Below are 15,530 nucleotides of genomic sequence, written 5' to 3'. Positions count from 1 at the left end.
GGAGGAAATGCTACAGTAACCAATGGAACAGTGACGGAAGCAAAACAAGACAATCACAAATGAGTAGAGGATCCAAAGCAGATGGGAACATGGACTAATTTATTTAAAGGTAATAGGTCAGCTGCTAATAGCATGACCCTTTCATACATCCCTCCCCAACTGGTAGATGGTCAACCAGTAGTGCAATTGGAAGAAGAGGAAGTAGCACCAGAGGAAGAGAAGTGGAGATGTGCATTAATAGCTTTATATCATTGGTGAGATGCCACGATATGATGCAATGTGTTGTTACATTGAACAAAATTGGTCTAAAGTTGCTAATCCTGATGTTTATTATCATTAAGAGGGCTATTATTTGCTCAAGTTTCATTCTATCACTGATATGCATTGCAATCTTCTATGTTGGACCATATACAATAAACAATAGATCAATAATCTTGAAACCTTGGACGCCCGAATTTGATTTTAGTAAGGAGTTTCCAACTAACATTCCTCTATGGGTAAAATTTCCTAATCTAACAATGAGTTGTTGGAGTAGTAAATCATTGAGCAGAATTTCCAGTGTCCTAGGCACACCTTTGTATGCTGATGAATGCACTACTAAACAAACAAGGATATCCTATGCTCGTATGCTAATTGAAGTGAATGTGAGTCGAACATTGCCTGAGGAAATCACTGTGATAGACCCAAAAGGAAGGAAGTTTCAGCATCATGTAACTTATGATTGGAAGCCTATGTTTTGTGACAAATGCCAGATTGTTGGTCACAGTTGCCAGATCAGAGCAAAACCTCCAGTGCCACAATAACAGAGGAAAAGAGATAATAAATTTGTCACTTATGAGTGGAGAACCAAGGGCCCGACAGCACCAGCTGTAGATCAAAATACAGCACTAGCACAACCTCTCCAGCAGAAGAGACAACAAGAGGGTCCTAAACAGAAGAGGATAATAACTGAAAATGAACTAAGAACACAAATCTCAGAACAACCAGAAAGTTCAAGAACAAGGGGAACACAGGTACACCAATCAGCAGAGGCAGGAGGGCATGCTATTACCCAACACACAGAGGGCTAAACTAATGCAAGTCCAGCTTTTAACCTCCACAACTTTCCTGAGCTTAGAGCAACACCTTCAAGACATGGATCCGAACCAAGTAGAAAGGGGCATAGTGATAACAAATTCATACTCCTGGATAGGGGTAGGGATCCAAATCTTACTCTATGAAGTGGTTATTCTGGAATGTTAGAGGTGTAAATAAGAGATATAAACAAAAGGAATTGAGGAACTATATGAAGAATAATAACATCAAACTGGCTGGGCTGGTAGAGACAAGAGTCAAAGAGCATAATGCCTAAAATATCTGCCAATACACAATGCCAAGATGGGAGAGCATAATAAAATATCAGGATGCAAGAAATGGGAGGATTTGGGTAGGCTGGGACCCAAACTACTATACAGTGCAAATGATCAGAACTGAAGCACAACTAATATACTGACATGTTAAAAGTAATACAGGTACTATGAATTGCTTGCTAACTGTTGTATATGGTTACAATACAATAGAGAAAAGGACAACCTTATGGGAGAACTTGAAAGAGGTGGCACAAGGTATAAACATGTCATGGTTAGTTACTGGTGATTTCAATGCAGTAATGGCTCCACAAGATAAAATGTTTGGGAATCCAGTGACCTATGCAGAGACTAAAGATTATGTTGATTGTATACAAGGCTTAATGCTCAATGAACTTCAATAAAAAGATGATTACTATACATGGACTAATAAGCAAAATGGTTACTGATAGAATCTACAGTAGAATAGATAGAACATTTGGAAATCATGAGTGGATGATGTAATAAGGGCACTTACTTGTAGAATATGATGTTCCACTCATATCAGACTACTTTCCAATGGTATTAGCTATGGCTCATCTAAAACTGAACATTAAGATACCATTCAGATTTTTGAACGTATGGGCTAAGAATGACAACTTCTTACCACTGGTAGAACAAATATGGAGGAATAATATGGCTGACAACAAGATAAAAGATATATGACTAAAGCTAAAAGCTTTGAGGCCTCTATTAAAGCAGCTGAACAATGAGGATTTCAAATACATATCACAAAAGATTGAGAAGACTAGAGCTGAATTGATCAATACTCAGAAACAAATCAGTAACAAATGCTCTGATGAATTAGTAGAAATGGAGAGACAACAGCTACACAACTTGGAGAAATGGTCTATGATTGAGGAGCAAGCAATGAAGCATAAATCCAAGGCACATTGGATAAGGCTAGGAGATTCTAATACAAAATATTTCATAGCTATTGTCAAAGAAAGGCATAAAGAAAGAAAATTAATGAGTTAACTTCAATGTTTGGCACTAAACTCACAAACTTTCAAAGCATCAAAAAAGAGATTGTAGATTTCTACAAAGGTCCTATGGGATCTGCAGCAAAAATACTACCAGCAATCAACAAGCACACCATGAGAAAAGGCCCTACCTTATCACATCAACAAAAACTGGACTTGTGTACAAAGGTCACTTAACAAGAGGTATTCAAAGCATTGAACTCAATAGGAGATGAGAAGTCCCCAGGTGTAGATGGTTTTAACTCTTATTTCTTCAAAAAAGCCTGGCAAGTAGTGAAGGGAGATGTAGTGGTGGCAGTCAAGGAATTCTTCAGTACTGGGAAAATGTATAAGGCACTCAATTGTACTGCTATTACATTAGTGCCAAAGACTGCTCACCCTGCCACAGTAAAGGAATATAGGCCAATAGCAGGTTGTTCTGTCCTATACAAGATTATAGCAAAGATACTGGCATCTAGAATGCAACAAATGATTGCTGATATCATCTGTCAAGCACATGCAGGCTTCATACCAGGACGGAAGATTGCTGATAATATCATACTCGTAAATGAACTAGTAAAGTCCTACACTAGAAAACAAGTATCACATAGATGCACGATCAAAATTGACCTCCAAAAGGCATATGATTCTGTTGAATGGCCTTTTCTGGAACAGGTCATGTTTGAACTAGGTTTCCCATCTCAATTTATTACTTGGATAATGGAATGTGTGCATACAGTGAACTATACCATTGTGATAAATGGGGAACCAACAGAGCTTTTTAATGCTGCAAGGGGTCTTAGACAAGGGGATCTAATCTCACCTTTTCTCTTTGCTATGGCTATGGAGTACCTTAGTAGATGCCTTAATGAACTCAAAGAAGTAAAAACTTTTAAATATGATCCTAGATGTGCTAAGCTGGGAATCACTGATCTCAGTTTTGCAGATGATCTTCTTATGTTCACTAGAGGAGACATAGCATCAGTAGCAACAATGCAGCAATGCCTTCTTCATTTCTCTGCAGCCTCTAGTCTTAAGGCTAATATGGGGAAGAGTTGTGTATATTTTGGAGGGGTTCAACATCAGGATAAAGAAACAATATTAGCAAGCTGGGATTCAACCAAGGAGACCTCCCTTTCAAGTACCTTGGTGTACCATTATCAACAAAGAAACTGAACCTTAGCCAGTGGAAGCCAACTTTTGACAAGATTACAGCTAGAATCACTTTCTGGACTGCCAAAAAACTCTCTTATGCAGGCAGGGTTCAGTTGATACAATCAGTTATTTTTGGGGTACAATCATATTGGGCTCAATTATTCATAATACCTGCAAAATTTCTATCACTTATAGAGGCTTACTGTAGGAGCTTTGTATGGTCTGGAACTAATACAATCACAAGGAAAGCACTGGTAGCATGGGAAAGAGTATGCTCTCCAACATCTATGGGAGGATTAAACCTAATCAACATCAAATTGTGGAACAAAGTTGTTGTGACAAAATTATGTTGGGACCTTGCTCCCAAACAGGACAAGCTATGGATTAGATAGGTGCATACATACTGTATAAAAGGATAGCAAATTCAGGAAGCAGGCATCCCTCAACAAGCCTGTTGGATCATAAGGAAGATAATGGAAGCCAGAGAGGATATGAAGCTAATTCAAAATGATAAAGCAATAAAGAAAAGCATCACTAGCTTGATATATAAACAACTACTACCCAACAATGCTAGAGTGCCTTGAAAATGTCTCATGTATAGGAATGATGCTCGACCTAAAGCAAAGATAATTATGTGGCTGGGATTACAAGGTAAATTACTGACCACTGACAGACTTATAAGATGGGGGATGAATGTAAAAGTAAAATGCAGTCTTTGTCAAGCACAAGATGAATCTAGAGATCATCTGCTAGCAGGATGTGAATATTCCAAGAGACTCTGGGAAAAGACTATGCAGTAGCTTCAACATCAAAGCTGCAAGCATTCTCAGTGGAAACACCATCTGGAATGGGCTATCAAAAGTGCAAAAGGGAGATCACCGCAAGCTCAAATATGCAGGATGGCGTATGCAGAATGCCTCTATGCCATATGGATGGAGAGAAATTATAGAATTTTTGAGAAGAAGAGTAGAAATTGGGAAGAAGTTGCGAGGGAGATAGCAGTGATGTGCCATGTTAGAACAGTACCACGAGTCCAAACCATCATGCATAGTTTTCAGTTTTAGTAGATAGCTCGTAGTTATGATGTATAGATTTTGTTCTTGGTTGTTTATGTAGATAGCTGACTGAGTTAGTCGAGCTATGATTTTGTAAAGATTTACTTTTGTGATTAATAAAAAAGTTAGTTACCAAAAAAAAAAAACGAATTGTGTCACTACGGGGGTCATGATCCAACCCGTCCAAAGTTAACTTGGGTCAAGATATGTCAAATAACGGGTTATAACTCAATCCGCTCAATTATTACTCAAATCAAAGCAATTAATCTATGCACAGCAAGTTACACTTACTCAAACATCTGTTTTCCTCAGATTTTAGTAGCAGCATATTTTTTGTCAAAATGTTAGTTTTAGTGATTGCAGAAGCTTTATGTTTTTTCACATTTTCCAATCCTTAATCTATAAAAAGTTCCAAAGCAATGATTTATCAAACTCTTATTTTCTGAATGAAAAGTCAACTAAATTATACTAGAATATAAGAGATTTTAAATTTTGATACTAAAATCTGTTGTGATCGAAAATAACAAGGCGTCATGCGAAAGTTAATAATTTGCAAACCTTGAACACGATAATGAGACGACAAAGAAAACTATATTAAAAGAAGCATATTATTCTAATATGGTTTGGCCAATTGACCTACATATGAAAAAACTAATATAAAGACATAAAATTATTGAGAGAATAATCTCTCCCTAAACAAGACTCTTTATTGACTACATTATGGATGCTATTGTTGTTCTAGTTGTGAGAAGGACGTCTTAAATTTATAGATGTCCAAAATTTTTCTTCCAAGACAAGGAATAATCAAATATGGAAGAGAATTGTATTTTCATTTCAGGAAAAATAAAAACAATTATGGTAATACTTTAACTTTCCTTTAAGAGAAAAGTAAAACTCAAATATGATAAGAAAATCAGGGCAAAAGACCTAACAAAATCTGCCTACTAGTACCAATTTCACAAAATTTAAAGAAGCCTCTGAAGTTACAGTTTTTACGATTTTAATTTATACTCCCAATTAATGTTGAACCAAGATAGTGTAGTTCATTTACCTATAAGAAAGTATACACAGTCATGGCATTCACTGTAGTATTGAAGGCATTTCGAAGGAATTTTGTTTTGGCTTTAGAAGTCATCAGGCGGATTAAAAAACTAATAATTAACTGGATTAACAGCCCATTTTACTTATAAACTTAAAATAAACCTATTTTCTTTTTATAACCCATTTCAACAATTTTCACACATTTTTTATCGTTTGTAGCCAGTTAAGCCAGCTAACAAATTAGGCGTAATTGTAGGAATTTCAGATACCCAAATTAAAAATATCTCTTTTCATTCTTTTTCTTCTGTTTTTCAGTTACCCAATTTTTTTTTTTTTTTTTAAAAAAAACTTTCATTCTCTCTCTTCTTTAAACATCCTAATAGGAAATACCTCAATACCACCACGTTTTGACGAGCTTTGCAATGTCATATCTACTGCAGTTATTTTGTTTGAGATTCTCGTTAATTTCAACTTATCCTTCTAGTTTCTCACACTTTTCTATCAAAATTAAAATTATGGTCAAAATTTTCATCCCAGTTGCCGTAAAATCCAAGTGGAAATGAAGGAATTGTTGGTTTATGGGGTCTTCCTTGACTACCGTTCAATGTATAATTAATGTATACTCACTGTATAATATGTATATTTTGAAAATAAGTAAATATAGAGAAAAAAAGTTATTTATACATCCATTTATCTATCTATCTATCTATCTATATATATATATATATATATAAAGTAGGAAAAATAAAAGATGCGTTGGCACTTCTATTTGGCCAAGGATCCTATTTATCTATTTTCTCATTTTTTTGGATTTTTCTCATTCTTTCCCAATTTCATACTCTTTGTATGCTTTCAATGTGGTATTAGAGGAGACTAAAGCCGTTTCTATTCTCTAATTAAATTTTCCTAATTATACCTCCCACTCTTTCTCTTCTTCTACAGAGGTTACGTTTTGTATGGAAAGGGCATTGAAATATTTAAAGACCCTACTTGTCATTGTTACATTTCAAGGTGTACATGTTGTTTTGACTTTCTTTTTCTTTGTTTATCTTTTTCCTTTTCAATCTTTGTTTGGGTTTAGTATTTTACGTCTCAGTGCATCATTCTTGCCTATGCCCACATTTCACTTGGTTCATTAGCATAAGAGATGTTAATAAATTACGAGAGATTTTTTTAGGTGGTAGTTCTATCGAACTTAGAGCTATATTGTTGGACAAGAAATTATATTTACATAATATTCTCATGTTGAGTTTAAATTGTCCCATTTTCTGTTGTAGTGAATAGAAAAGTTTGCAGCAAAAGAGAATCAACGTGATTATCATTTTTCATATTCTGTACTAACTATTTTAATATTTCTTTAATTGCAGATACACCATAAAAATTCATATTAAAAACATGAGGACAAGAAGGAAGCCTAGATCAGGATATTAAGCAAATTTCATTACTCTTAATATGGTATTGTGAAAGGTTTAGAGAAATGCCCTTAGACTTCTCTGTGGGCAAAAAGAAGAGGAGACCAAGGACCTCCGAGCTGAGTTGGCCAAGGCTCACCAAGATCAGACCGACCTGATCGAGCAGGTAATGAAAATCTTAAAAGCTCATGGGCTCGATTCGGAAACGGTGGCTAACATTTCAATCTCACAGCTGCAGAAGATGGTCGAGAGGATCGAGCAGCTCTGCGATGAGGTCAACATGATGAAGGCGAAGACCTTGGGGGTGGAAAGAAGGTATGGACTGCTTTGCTGCGGAAAAAGAGACTGCTTTATCCCAATTGTCATCGGCCGAAAGTCAGTTTCGAGGCATGAAGGAGAAGAACTCAATTCAGGCAAAGAAAATAGAGGAGCTCGAGGCTCGGTTGGCTTCCGAACTTGCAAAGGCCAAGTCTGAAGCTAAAACAGCAAAAGCCGAGACAGAGGCGATCGTGGTCGTCTACCGAGCCAATGCTGAAGCCGCTCAAGTTCAAGTGAGAGAGGCAGCCGAGACCGCTCAAACCCGAGCACATTGGATTGCTGAACTCGCCAAATGCCAATCTAGGAGGGAAACCCTCGAGGAGATCCACGCTCGAGGTTTCGATCTTACCGACGGGATAATAAAGACTAGAGAGCGTGAAGCTGATGCTGGAGCACTGTCCTCCTCCTCCGATGATGATGACGCCGAGAGCAAGAGCAGGTCTGAGAGCGGGGGGAACCTCGATTGAGAAGACACAAGACACAAGAAGTGTAAAGGCGTATTAGTTAAAAATATTCTATACTCAAATCGTTTTAATATGCAACATATCAATTTAATTTCAAATCGTTTCAATAGGAACATAACTATATAATTCGTTTTCAAAGTATTTTAATTAAAATATTTGTTAGAAAAATTCATATAACAGACAACTGGAAAGATTTATTAAAATTTTGTCATTTTTAATATTTTATTTTATAATATACTAATTAATTAATTAAATTTGGGCGCATCATATATCATATAACCATATATTGTATGTATTTATTGTATGCACTATTGCTATTATATATATTTATGATACATATATTCTTATCATACAACATATACCATATGGTATGATTTTATCGTATATGATATATCAAAAAAATAGTTCGTATATTTGTGATATAATTTAAGAGACCATAATTACTTAAATAATCGTGGTAATTAATCAATAAAATGAAAGATTCGCGTAGATTGAGTTAAGAAACAAGCTGATAGTTAAAATTTTACAAAATCAATATGATCTAATGTGCTTAAATAAACTAAATCACATTTTGATAATTATTTTTTAGAATTGTACGTGCATCGCGCAAGTCTAATACTAGTATAAGAGTAATAAGTGGGGATCGAATCCCAGACCTTGGAGGCAAATTTGCACCCTATTACCACTGAACCAAAGTGCTCACTTGAATTTGGAGTCATCCATATTTATTTATGATTAGTATGTTGGCCTTTTAATTTTGTTGAGTCAAAGGGTCTATAGTTTTTTCTGAGTCAAAGAGTGTATAGTTAATTGTTACTAATGTCTTTCATGATAATCCAAAAATGGGGAATAGGATATAAAAAGAAAAAAATTACTTGGAAGGGGCATTGAAGGAAAAACTATTTTTTATTATAAATATCTGAAAGCTCTCTACAGCATCTCCCCACATAAAATAAACTATCAATATCCCTATTTATAATAGCATGAAACTTATTTCAACTAGAAATAAGAAAGTCTATTCCTATATTTATTCTAACTGCAAATCCTATTTAGACATATATTAAATAAACCAAATCTTAAATAACTAAGGTTTACTGCTACAACTTTGAATTAGTTTTTCAATAGATACTAAAAGGCAAACTACTCCACTTTTAGGGGTGTGAGCTTATCAATTTATATAAAAAAAATATTTGAAAGAAGAACAACAATTGAAGTGAATTTTCGTGAAATCAATATAACAGAATTTATTGATAGATGATTTTCAAGAAACATCTGACAAAGCAACAATAAATCAAGGGCAACTCATAGAAGAAGAAATAAAAGTTTTCCTTTTTGCCTTTCATAAATCAAAGGCATCTCATAAATGGAGCTAGACAAGATCAGTGAATAGAGTTAAAAAAAAAAAAACAGCTGCAGAAAGAAAACCATCTACTCTGCTTTTAGTTGTAAGTATTCTATAAATAAATTTTTATTTTTACTTGTCATTTTTCGTATATCAAGAAAAAAATAATTTATTTTTTTTATTTTTGCCTTAGAATTAATTACTCATTCCAAATTATTTTTCAAATACATTAAGACTGTACACCAATTAATATGTGTATCATGATAAATTATGCACTTTATTTATTATTTCTTAAGGGCAGTGCAAAATCCAAAGTTACAAGTAAAAGTAAACGAAGGGAGTATGACTTTATTTTAAATTTCGAGGAATAATTATGGAATTCCAAGCAGATCAAATACATCTCTTAATTGGCTTCCGCACCGTAATCCTTTCTTCACTAATGAAAATGCTCCTCCATTTTGGAGATTGTTACGCCTCTGTTCTTCACTACTGAGCATGCTCTTCAGCAGAAAATAAAATTGCATACGTGATGTACTCTTGACCGGACACAGAATTTAAGGAAAACAAATACTCCTATTTTGAAATTAATAGTCTAAAACAAGTCATAAATAATGATATAGCTATTAAGGGTAAAATGAGAAATTTAAAATTTAATTATTTTTAATATAGATAGTTACCATTATTTGATAAAAAGAATAGATGAGCCTAACTCAACCCCAAAAATAGCCCATGAAGTAAGAATTGCTCAAGATTTACCCACGGAGTTGGAAAACTCAACATTACTTTACAAACTAAAAATAAAAGTGCATCATATAAATTGAGCCAAAAATAATACTCATTCTGTTCACTTTTATTTGTCTACTATTGACTTTGGATATCCGTTAAGAAATAATAAATAAAGTGCATAATTTACCTTGATACCCATAATTTTTGGTGTAGTCTTAATGGATTTGAAAAATGATTTGAAATAAGTAATAAAAAAAAAAAAAAATTCTCTTGACATGCGAAAAAGTGAACAAGTAAAATTAAAAATTTATTTTTAGAATAGTAAAGATAAGACATGATCTCTTACCGTATATGGATATGGACGATATGCAGAAATGTGAGAAGAAGGATCAAGTATGATTCCCCTTACATAATCTGCCATCTCTACTGCAAATCTAAGTAGCCATGGACGCAAGAAAGCAGCCCACAGTCCCACCACCCTTATCATTATCTCTGCACCCAAACTCATGACTAATGTCTTTAACGTTTATAATTATGCCTTCCTCCAATTTCTTCTTATAGTATTCGTGCTCTAGCATTGGCACTCACATGTGCGCTCATTAAATGCTAAATTTATAGTATGACACTTTTTTTTTAGTCGATCGCAAAAAATAATATGTTTTTATATTCAGTATTTCCTTTATCTCAATTCATGTGTTTTGTACGTTTTTGTGAAGGTTTTGAGATTTGTGACCAGATGCTTCCTCCAGATTTAACGTCTCTATCAGTTAAATTGAGAGTTAAACTTTTAAATTTTGATCGTGAATTTGAATATATAAACTCTTTAAATTTTAAAATAAGATTTACATATTTAAAAACTACGTAAAAAATACTATAAGTCATAATAATTAATAATAATTTAAAATGCATATTAAAGAACCACGATAACAAAAAAATTAAATTATTTGACTCTCGTACTTTAAACACCGCCACAAAAATTAAAAAAGAGGGAATAACAATTTAACTATGCTGATTGTACCTTTATAATAAAATAATTTATAGTCATACAAATATCTATTAGTTTATTATAGGTCATAAGTTTCAATTTTTTTTTTTATTTTTTTAACTTTATGTCCAATCAAATACCGTCACATAAATTGAAATGGTAGGAGTATTACTTAAAGGCAAATGTAGAGTGAGTTCTATATTCAATAGATCTCATTACTTAAAGGTTTATATAAGATTGTGCTAACTCTGAATGTACTAACTCTAAATTTTAAATGTAGGCAGTTTTCATTTGTCAAACAAAACGGGATGTAATGTCAAAGTTTAACTCTTACGTACCTGTCAGAGTTGGCTATAGAATGCACATGGTTTTCTTTTACTAATATGCAACAACCAGTCTCCGTTTGCAGCCAACTTTCTCCTTCTACTCCTTCTAAGATGGCAGAATCCTCACACTTAATCGAATCTAGTAAGCTCAGAAGACTAATACTTAGTAAGTACTGTTGTCTTTGTCCAGTAGTATTAGTCCAACTTCACATTTCCAATTGCATATCCAATAGAGGAAAGCGCACAAATTCGTTCTCTTTGATTTTTTTTTTTTTTTTCATTACGAGTATCTCTTTTCCAATATTCTAAGGACAGAAATTAACGTAGTTGTGTTACGATCCCAAATTACCTCCGTAGTATGTCGTGATGGCACCTAGTCTCTAAAACTAGGTAAGCCTATCAATGCTGAATAACATAATAGAAATCTAAAATAAATAAAACTGCAATTTAAATGATTACAACTCCCAAATCCCGGTAGAAATAAATCACAAGTTTCTAAGGATTTATTCTAAGTGTCTCTAGTCATCAGAGTCTAAAGGGAATAAGGAAAACAACATAATAAGGATAGAAGGGGACTCCGAGGTCTGCGGACGCTGCGTACGACTAGTTCACTGATGCCTGGTCTGAAAGGAAGTACCTGGATCTGCACAAAAAGATATGCAGAAGCGTAGTATGAGTACACCACAGCGGTACCCAGTAAGTACCAATCCTAACCTTGGTAGAGTGGTGACGAGGTTAGGTTAGACCCTACTGAAAATAATAAAAGACAGGGTAAAAAGTTTAACAATATAATAATAAAAATGACAATGAGAATGAATCAAGTAAGTAGTATGTCACAATTTAACTACACAAAATAAGGGCAAATAATACCTCGCGGAAGAAAAACAAAAATTTACGGAAAACACAAAAAACATAATCAAAGGCAATGCAGCCATAAAGAAATATCAACAAGGGCACTCCCGAGGTACCGCCTCGTAGTCCTAAATCATAAATAAATTCACAATATCTCTTTTCTTTATATCATCGCGGAAGCCTTCACATTTAATTTTAAAGAAAATATTTTTTTCGAAATAGCATCCCGCGTTTTAGCCACCCTTATCACACCACATGACTTCTAGTAGATCCCCTACTAGCCACGTGTATCAAGCCACCCTTATCTCACCGCATGCGTTTTAACACCCAGACCTTATACCACTGCATGCGTATCAATATCACAATATATCATGATTTGCACCTCAAGTGCCAAAGTATTTCAACTTGCCAAAATAAATCAACAACAACATTATTTTCACAATAAGGAGCTCACGGCTCAATCACAATGAATACAAAATCTCATAAAATATTTGGAAGTGAATAACTCAACAAAATAATATTTTACAAATTTAACACCTTGTTTACCAAATTTTTAATGTCAAATACTTCATATTAATAATAATTCAATTAAGAAATTCTACTTTCAAATGATGAGCATAGAACAAAAGAAACAAAGTTTCAACTAAACAGGTAAAGCAATTAGTAGGAAAAATGTCAGGAAAAATTTAAAATATAAAAATAGATCAATGATGATGAATATAACCGGATAAAATAATTTAATTAATGTGTAACAGAGATCTACACAAATTAAAAATCAGAGTTTTTCACATTTAGCCTGTGTACACACTCGTCACCTCGCGTACATGACTTTCAACACATCACAATTATCATATCAATATCAACCCTAAGGGAAATTTCCCCCACACAAGGTTAGACAAGCCACTTACCTCGAACCGGGTAATTCTTTACTCCGCTATATCTTTGCCTCGTGAATTGGCCTCCAAAAGCCTCGTATCTAGTCACAATTAATTCGATTCAATCAATACAAATTATTGGAATTAATTCCATATGAAAATACTAATTTTCCAACAAAAATCTGAAATTTAACTCAAAAATCTCTCGTGGGACCCACATCTCGAAACCCGACAAAAGTTACATAATATGAACGCCCATTCAAGCACGAGTCCAACCATACCAAAATTACTAAATTCCGATAATAATTCGACCCTCAAATCTTCAAATTTAACTAAGAGGGTTTCCAAAATTTTCCAACTTAATTCACCAATTAAATGTTAAAAACTACCATAGATTCGGGTACTTTAACCAAAATTGAGTTAAGAATACTTATCCTGATGTTTTCCTTAAAATTCTCCCCGAGCTCTAAATCGGTAAAAATGGAGTCCCATTTTCAGAACTTAAACTCTCTGTCGAGGCATTTCTTCTACGCGATCGCAAAGCACAAAATGTTTTTCACTGCCAAAATGACCCTACGCGATCTCGAAAAATCCCACGCGATCACGAAGCACAATCTCCGCAAACCTACGCGATCGCGAAGAACAAAACGCGTGGCCCAGCTTCTTCCTCCTTTCCTCTTTGCAAACGCGACACGCTTCACGCGTTGCGATACACTGGCGTCCAAAGCTACGCGATCGCGCCCCCTGCACACGAACGCGTAGAGCAAAGTCCTCCACTGTCCAATCAAGCCTACACAATTGCGGACCTATCCACGCGAGCACGTATAAGGAAACCAGATCAGAGACACCAGAAAAATTCAGCAAATACACTAAGTTCAAAATTGATCCGTTAACCATCCGGAACTCACCCGAGGCCCGACCTCCCGGGACCTCGATTAAATATACCAACAAATTTAAAAATATCATACGAACTTAGTCAAAACCTTAAATCACATCAAACAATGCTAAAATTACGAATCATATCCCAATTCAAGCTTAATGAAACTTGAGAATTTTCAACTTCTACATTCGATTCCGAAAACTATCAAGTTATGTCCGATTGACCTCAAATTTTGCACACAAGTCATAAATGACATAACGGATCTATTCAAATTTTCAGAATCGGATTTCGATCCCGATATCAAAAAGTTAATTTTCCAGTCAAACTTCCAAACTTAAACCTCTATTTTAGCCATTTCAAGCCTAATTTAACTACGGATTTCCAAATAAAATTTCGGACACGCTCCTAAGTCCAAAATTACCATACGGAGCTATTGAAATCATCAAAACTCCATTCCGGGGTTGTTTACATATAAGTCAACATCCGGTCAACCATTTCAACTTAAGCTTTCAACATTGAGACTAAGTATCTCAATTCATTCCAAAATCTCTCCGGACCTGAACCGATTACCCCTGCAAGTCACATAACAGCTATAAAGTATAAAATGAGCAGTAAATGAGAAAACGGGTTTACATCTCTCAAAATGACTGTCCGAGTCGTTACAAGTTGCCTAACTAATGTTTGGATTGATAAGTTTAATATACATAGTTATTGAATGGAGAAAGAAATATTATACGTAAAAGGTTACCAAGTTTTAATTGAAAATATCGAAAATAAATAAAAAAGAAAAGAAAAAGACATTGAAAATTAGAGATTAACATTATTGTTAATTACCTCGACGAAGGAACACAAATAATTTCCAAAATGAGAAAAAAAACAATCTGAAGATAGGTTTTTCACAAAGACAAACACTATACGTAAAACGGAGGGAGTAAGTGTTCAGTCCTCTTATTTTTTCAGGCTAAATCACGACGTTGATTATACTTTTCCCGAAAATATTATGTATAGTCATAATAAAGACGTTTGCTGTCTTTTTTTATTTACAATTAAATACACTTTCTTTGCAAAGTGATACAAGCGAATAAGAATTAGAAAATGCTAGCATAACTATATGCTTCAGACAAGTAGCTGATTGAATGAAAACAAAGAACTTTTTTCTTTGCTTGGAATAGCTATGATATCTGAAAAGACCATAATTAGCTCAAACTATTTATGCAATAGCTTCAATATTAGAGTGAATCCCAAAAATGGCATAATTAAATAAAAAATATAGACATATATGCTCAGTTAATGGCATTGCTTCCCTAGGTGCCTGCACGCATATTACAGGGCAGTGTAATAGACCTTGAAATTTTTATTACCCTTTTTCCCCCTCAAATCTTGAAAATTGCCAACATTTACGGGTGTGTTTGGTACGAACACTACTAGAAATTCGGCAAAAACCGACCAAGGTCGACCGACCAACTTTGGTCGGTCAAAAAACCGACCAAAGTTGGTCGGTTTTTCGAAATATTTTTTTTTTACAAAACCGACCAACTTTGGTCGGTTTTCTTTGGCGCAAAAATGCGGGAAACTATTTTTGAGTCTCGCGAAATTTTTGTTTCAAGAAACCGACCAACTTTGGTTGGTTTTTCAATTAAAATAAATAAAAATTAATATTAAAAAAACCGACCAAAACTGGTCGGTTAATTCGGCGGGTCATTTAAAAAACCGACCAACTTTGGTCGGTAATTTTATTTTTTAATAAAACCG

General features: G+C 34.4%; 1 protein-coding gene and 1 long non-coding RNA gene across 2 annotated transcripts; one reads left to right on the top strand and one right to left on the bottom strand.

The window, feature by feature from the left end:
* Window positions 1-81: 81 nt before the first annotated feature.
* On the top strand, window positions 82-803 carry LOC138893697 (uncharacterized). The gene is made up of 2 exons (XM_070178350.1): window positions 82-254; window positions 362-803. Exons 1-2 carry the CDS (start codon window positions 82-84, stop codon window positions 801-803), a joined length of 615 nt encoding a protein of 204 aa, XP_070034451.1.
* Window positions 804-6,928: 6,125 nt separating this feature from the next.
* On the bottom strand, window positions 6,929-10,481 carry LOC117278110 (uncharacterized). Its single transcript, XR_004508428.2, has 2 exons — window positions 10,207-10,481; window positions 6,929-9,634 (listed from the first exon to the last, which is right to left on the bottom strand). It is a non-coding gene; the product is annotated as an uncharacterized lncRNA (long non-coding RNA).
* Between the last annotated feature and the right edge of the window lie 5,049 nt (window positions 10,482-15,530).

This window comes from Nicotiana tomentosiformis, chromosome 6 (assembly GCF_000390325.3).
Source record: "Nicotiana tomentosiformis chromosome 6, ASM39032v3, whole genome shotgun sequence".
In the NCBI taxonomy this organism is placed as follows: Eukaryota; Viridiplantae; Streptophyta; class Magnoliopsida; order Solanales; family Solanaceae; genus Nicotiana; species Nicotiana tomentosiformis.
The sequence above is the reverse complement of the archived record's forward strand: the minus strand, read 5'-3'. Positions and strand labels throughout refer to the sequence as shown.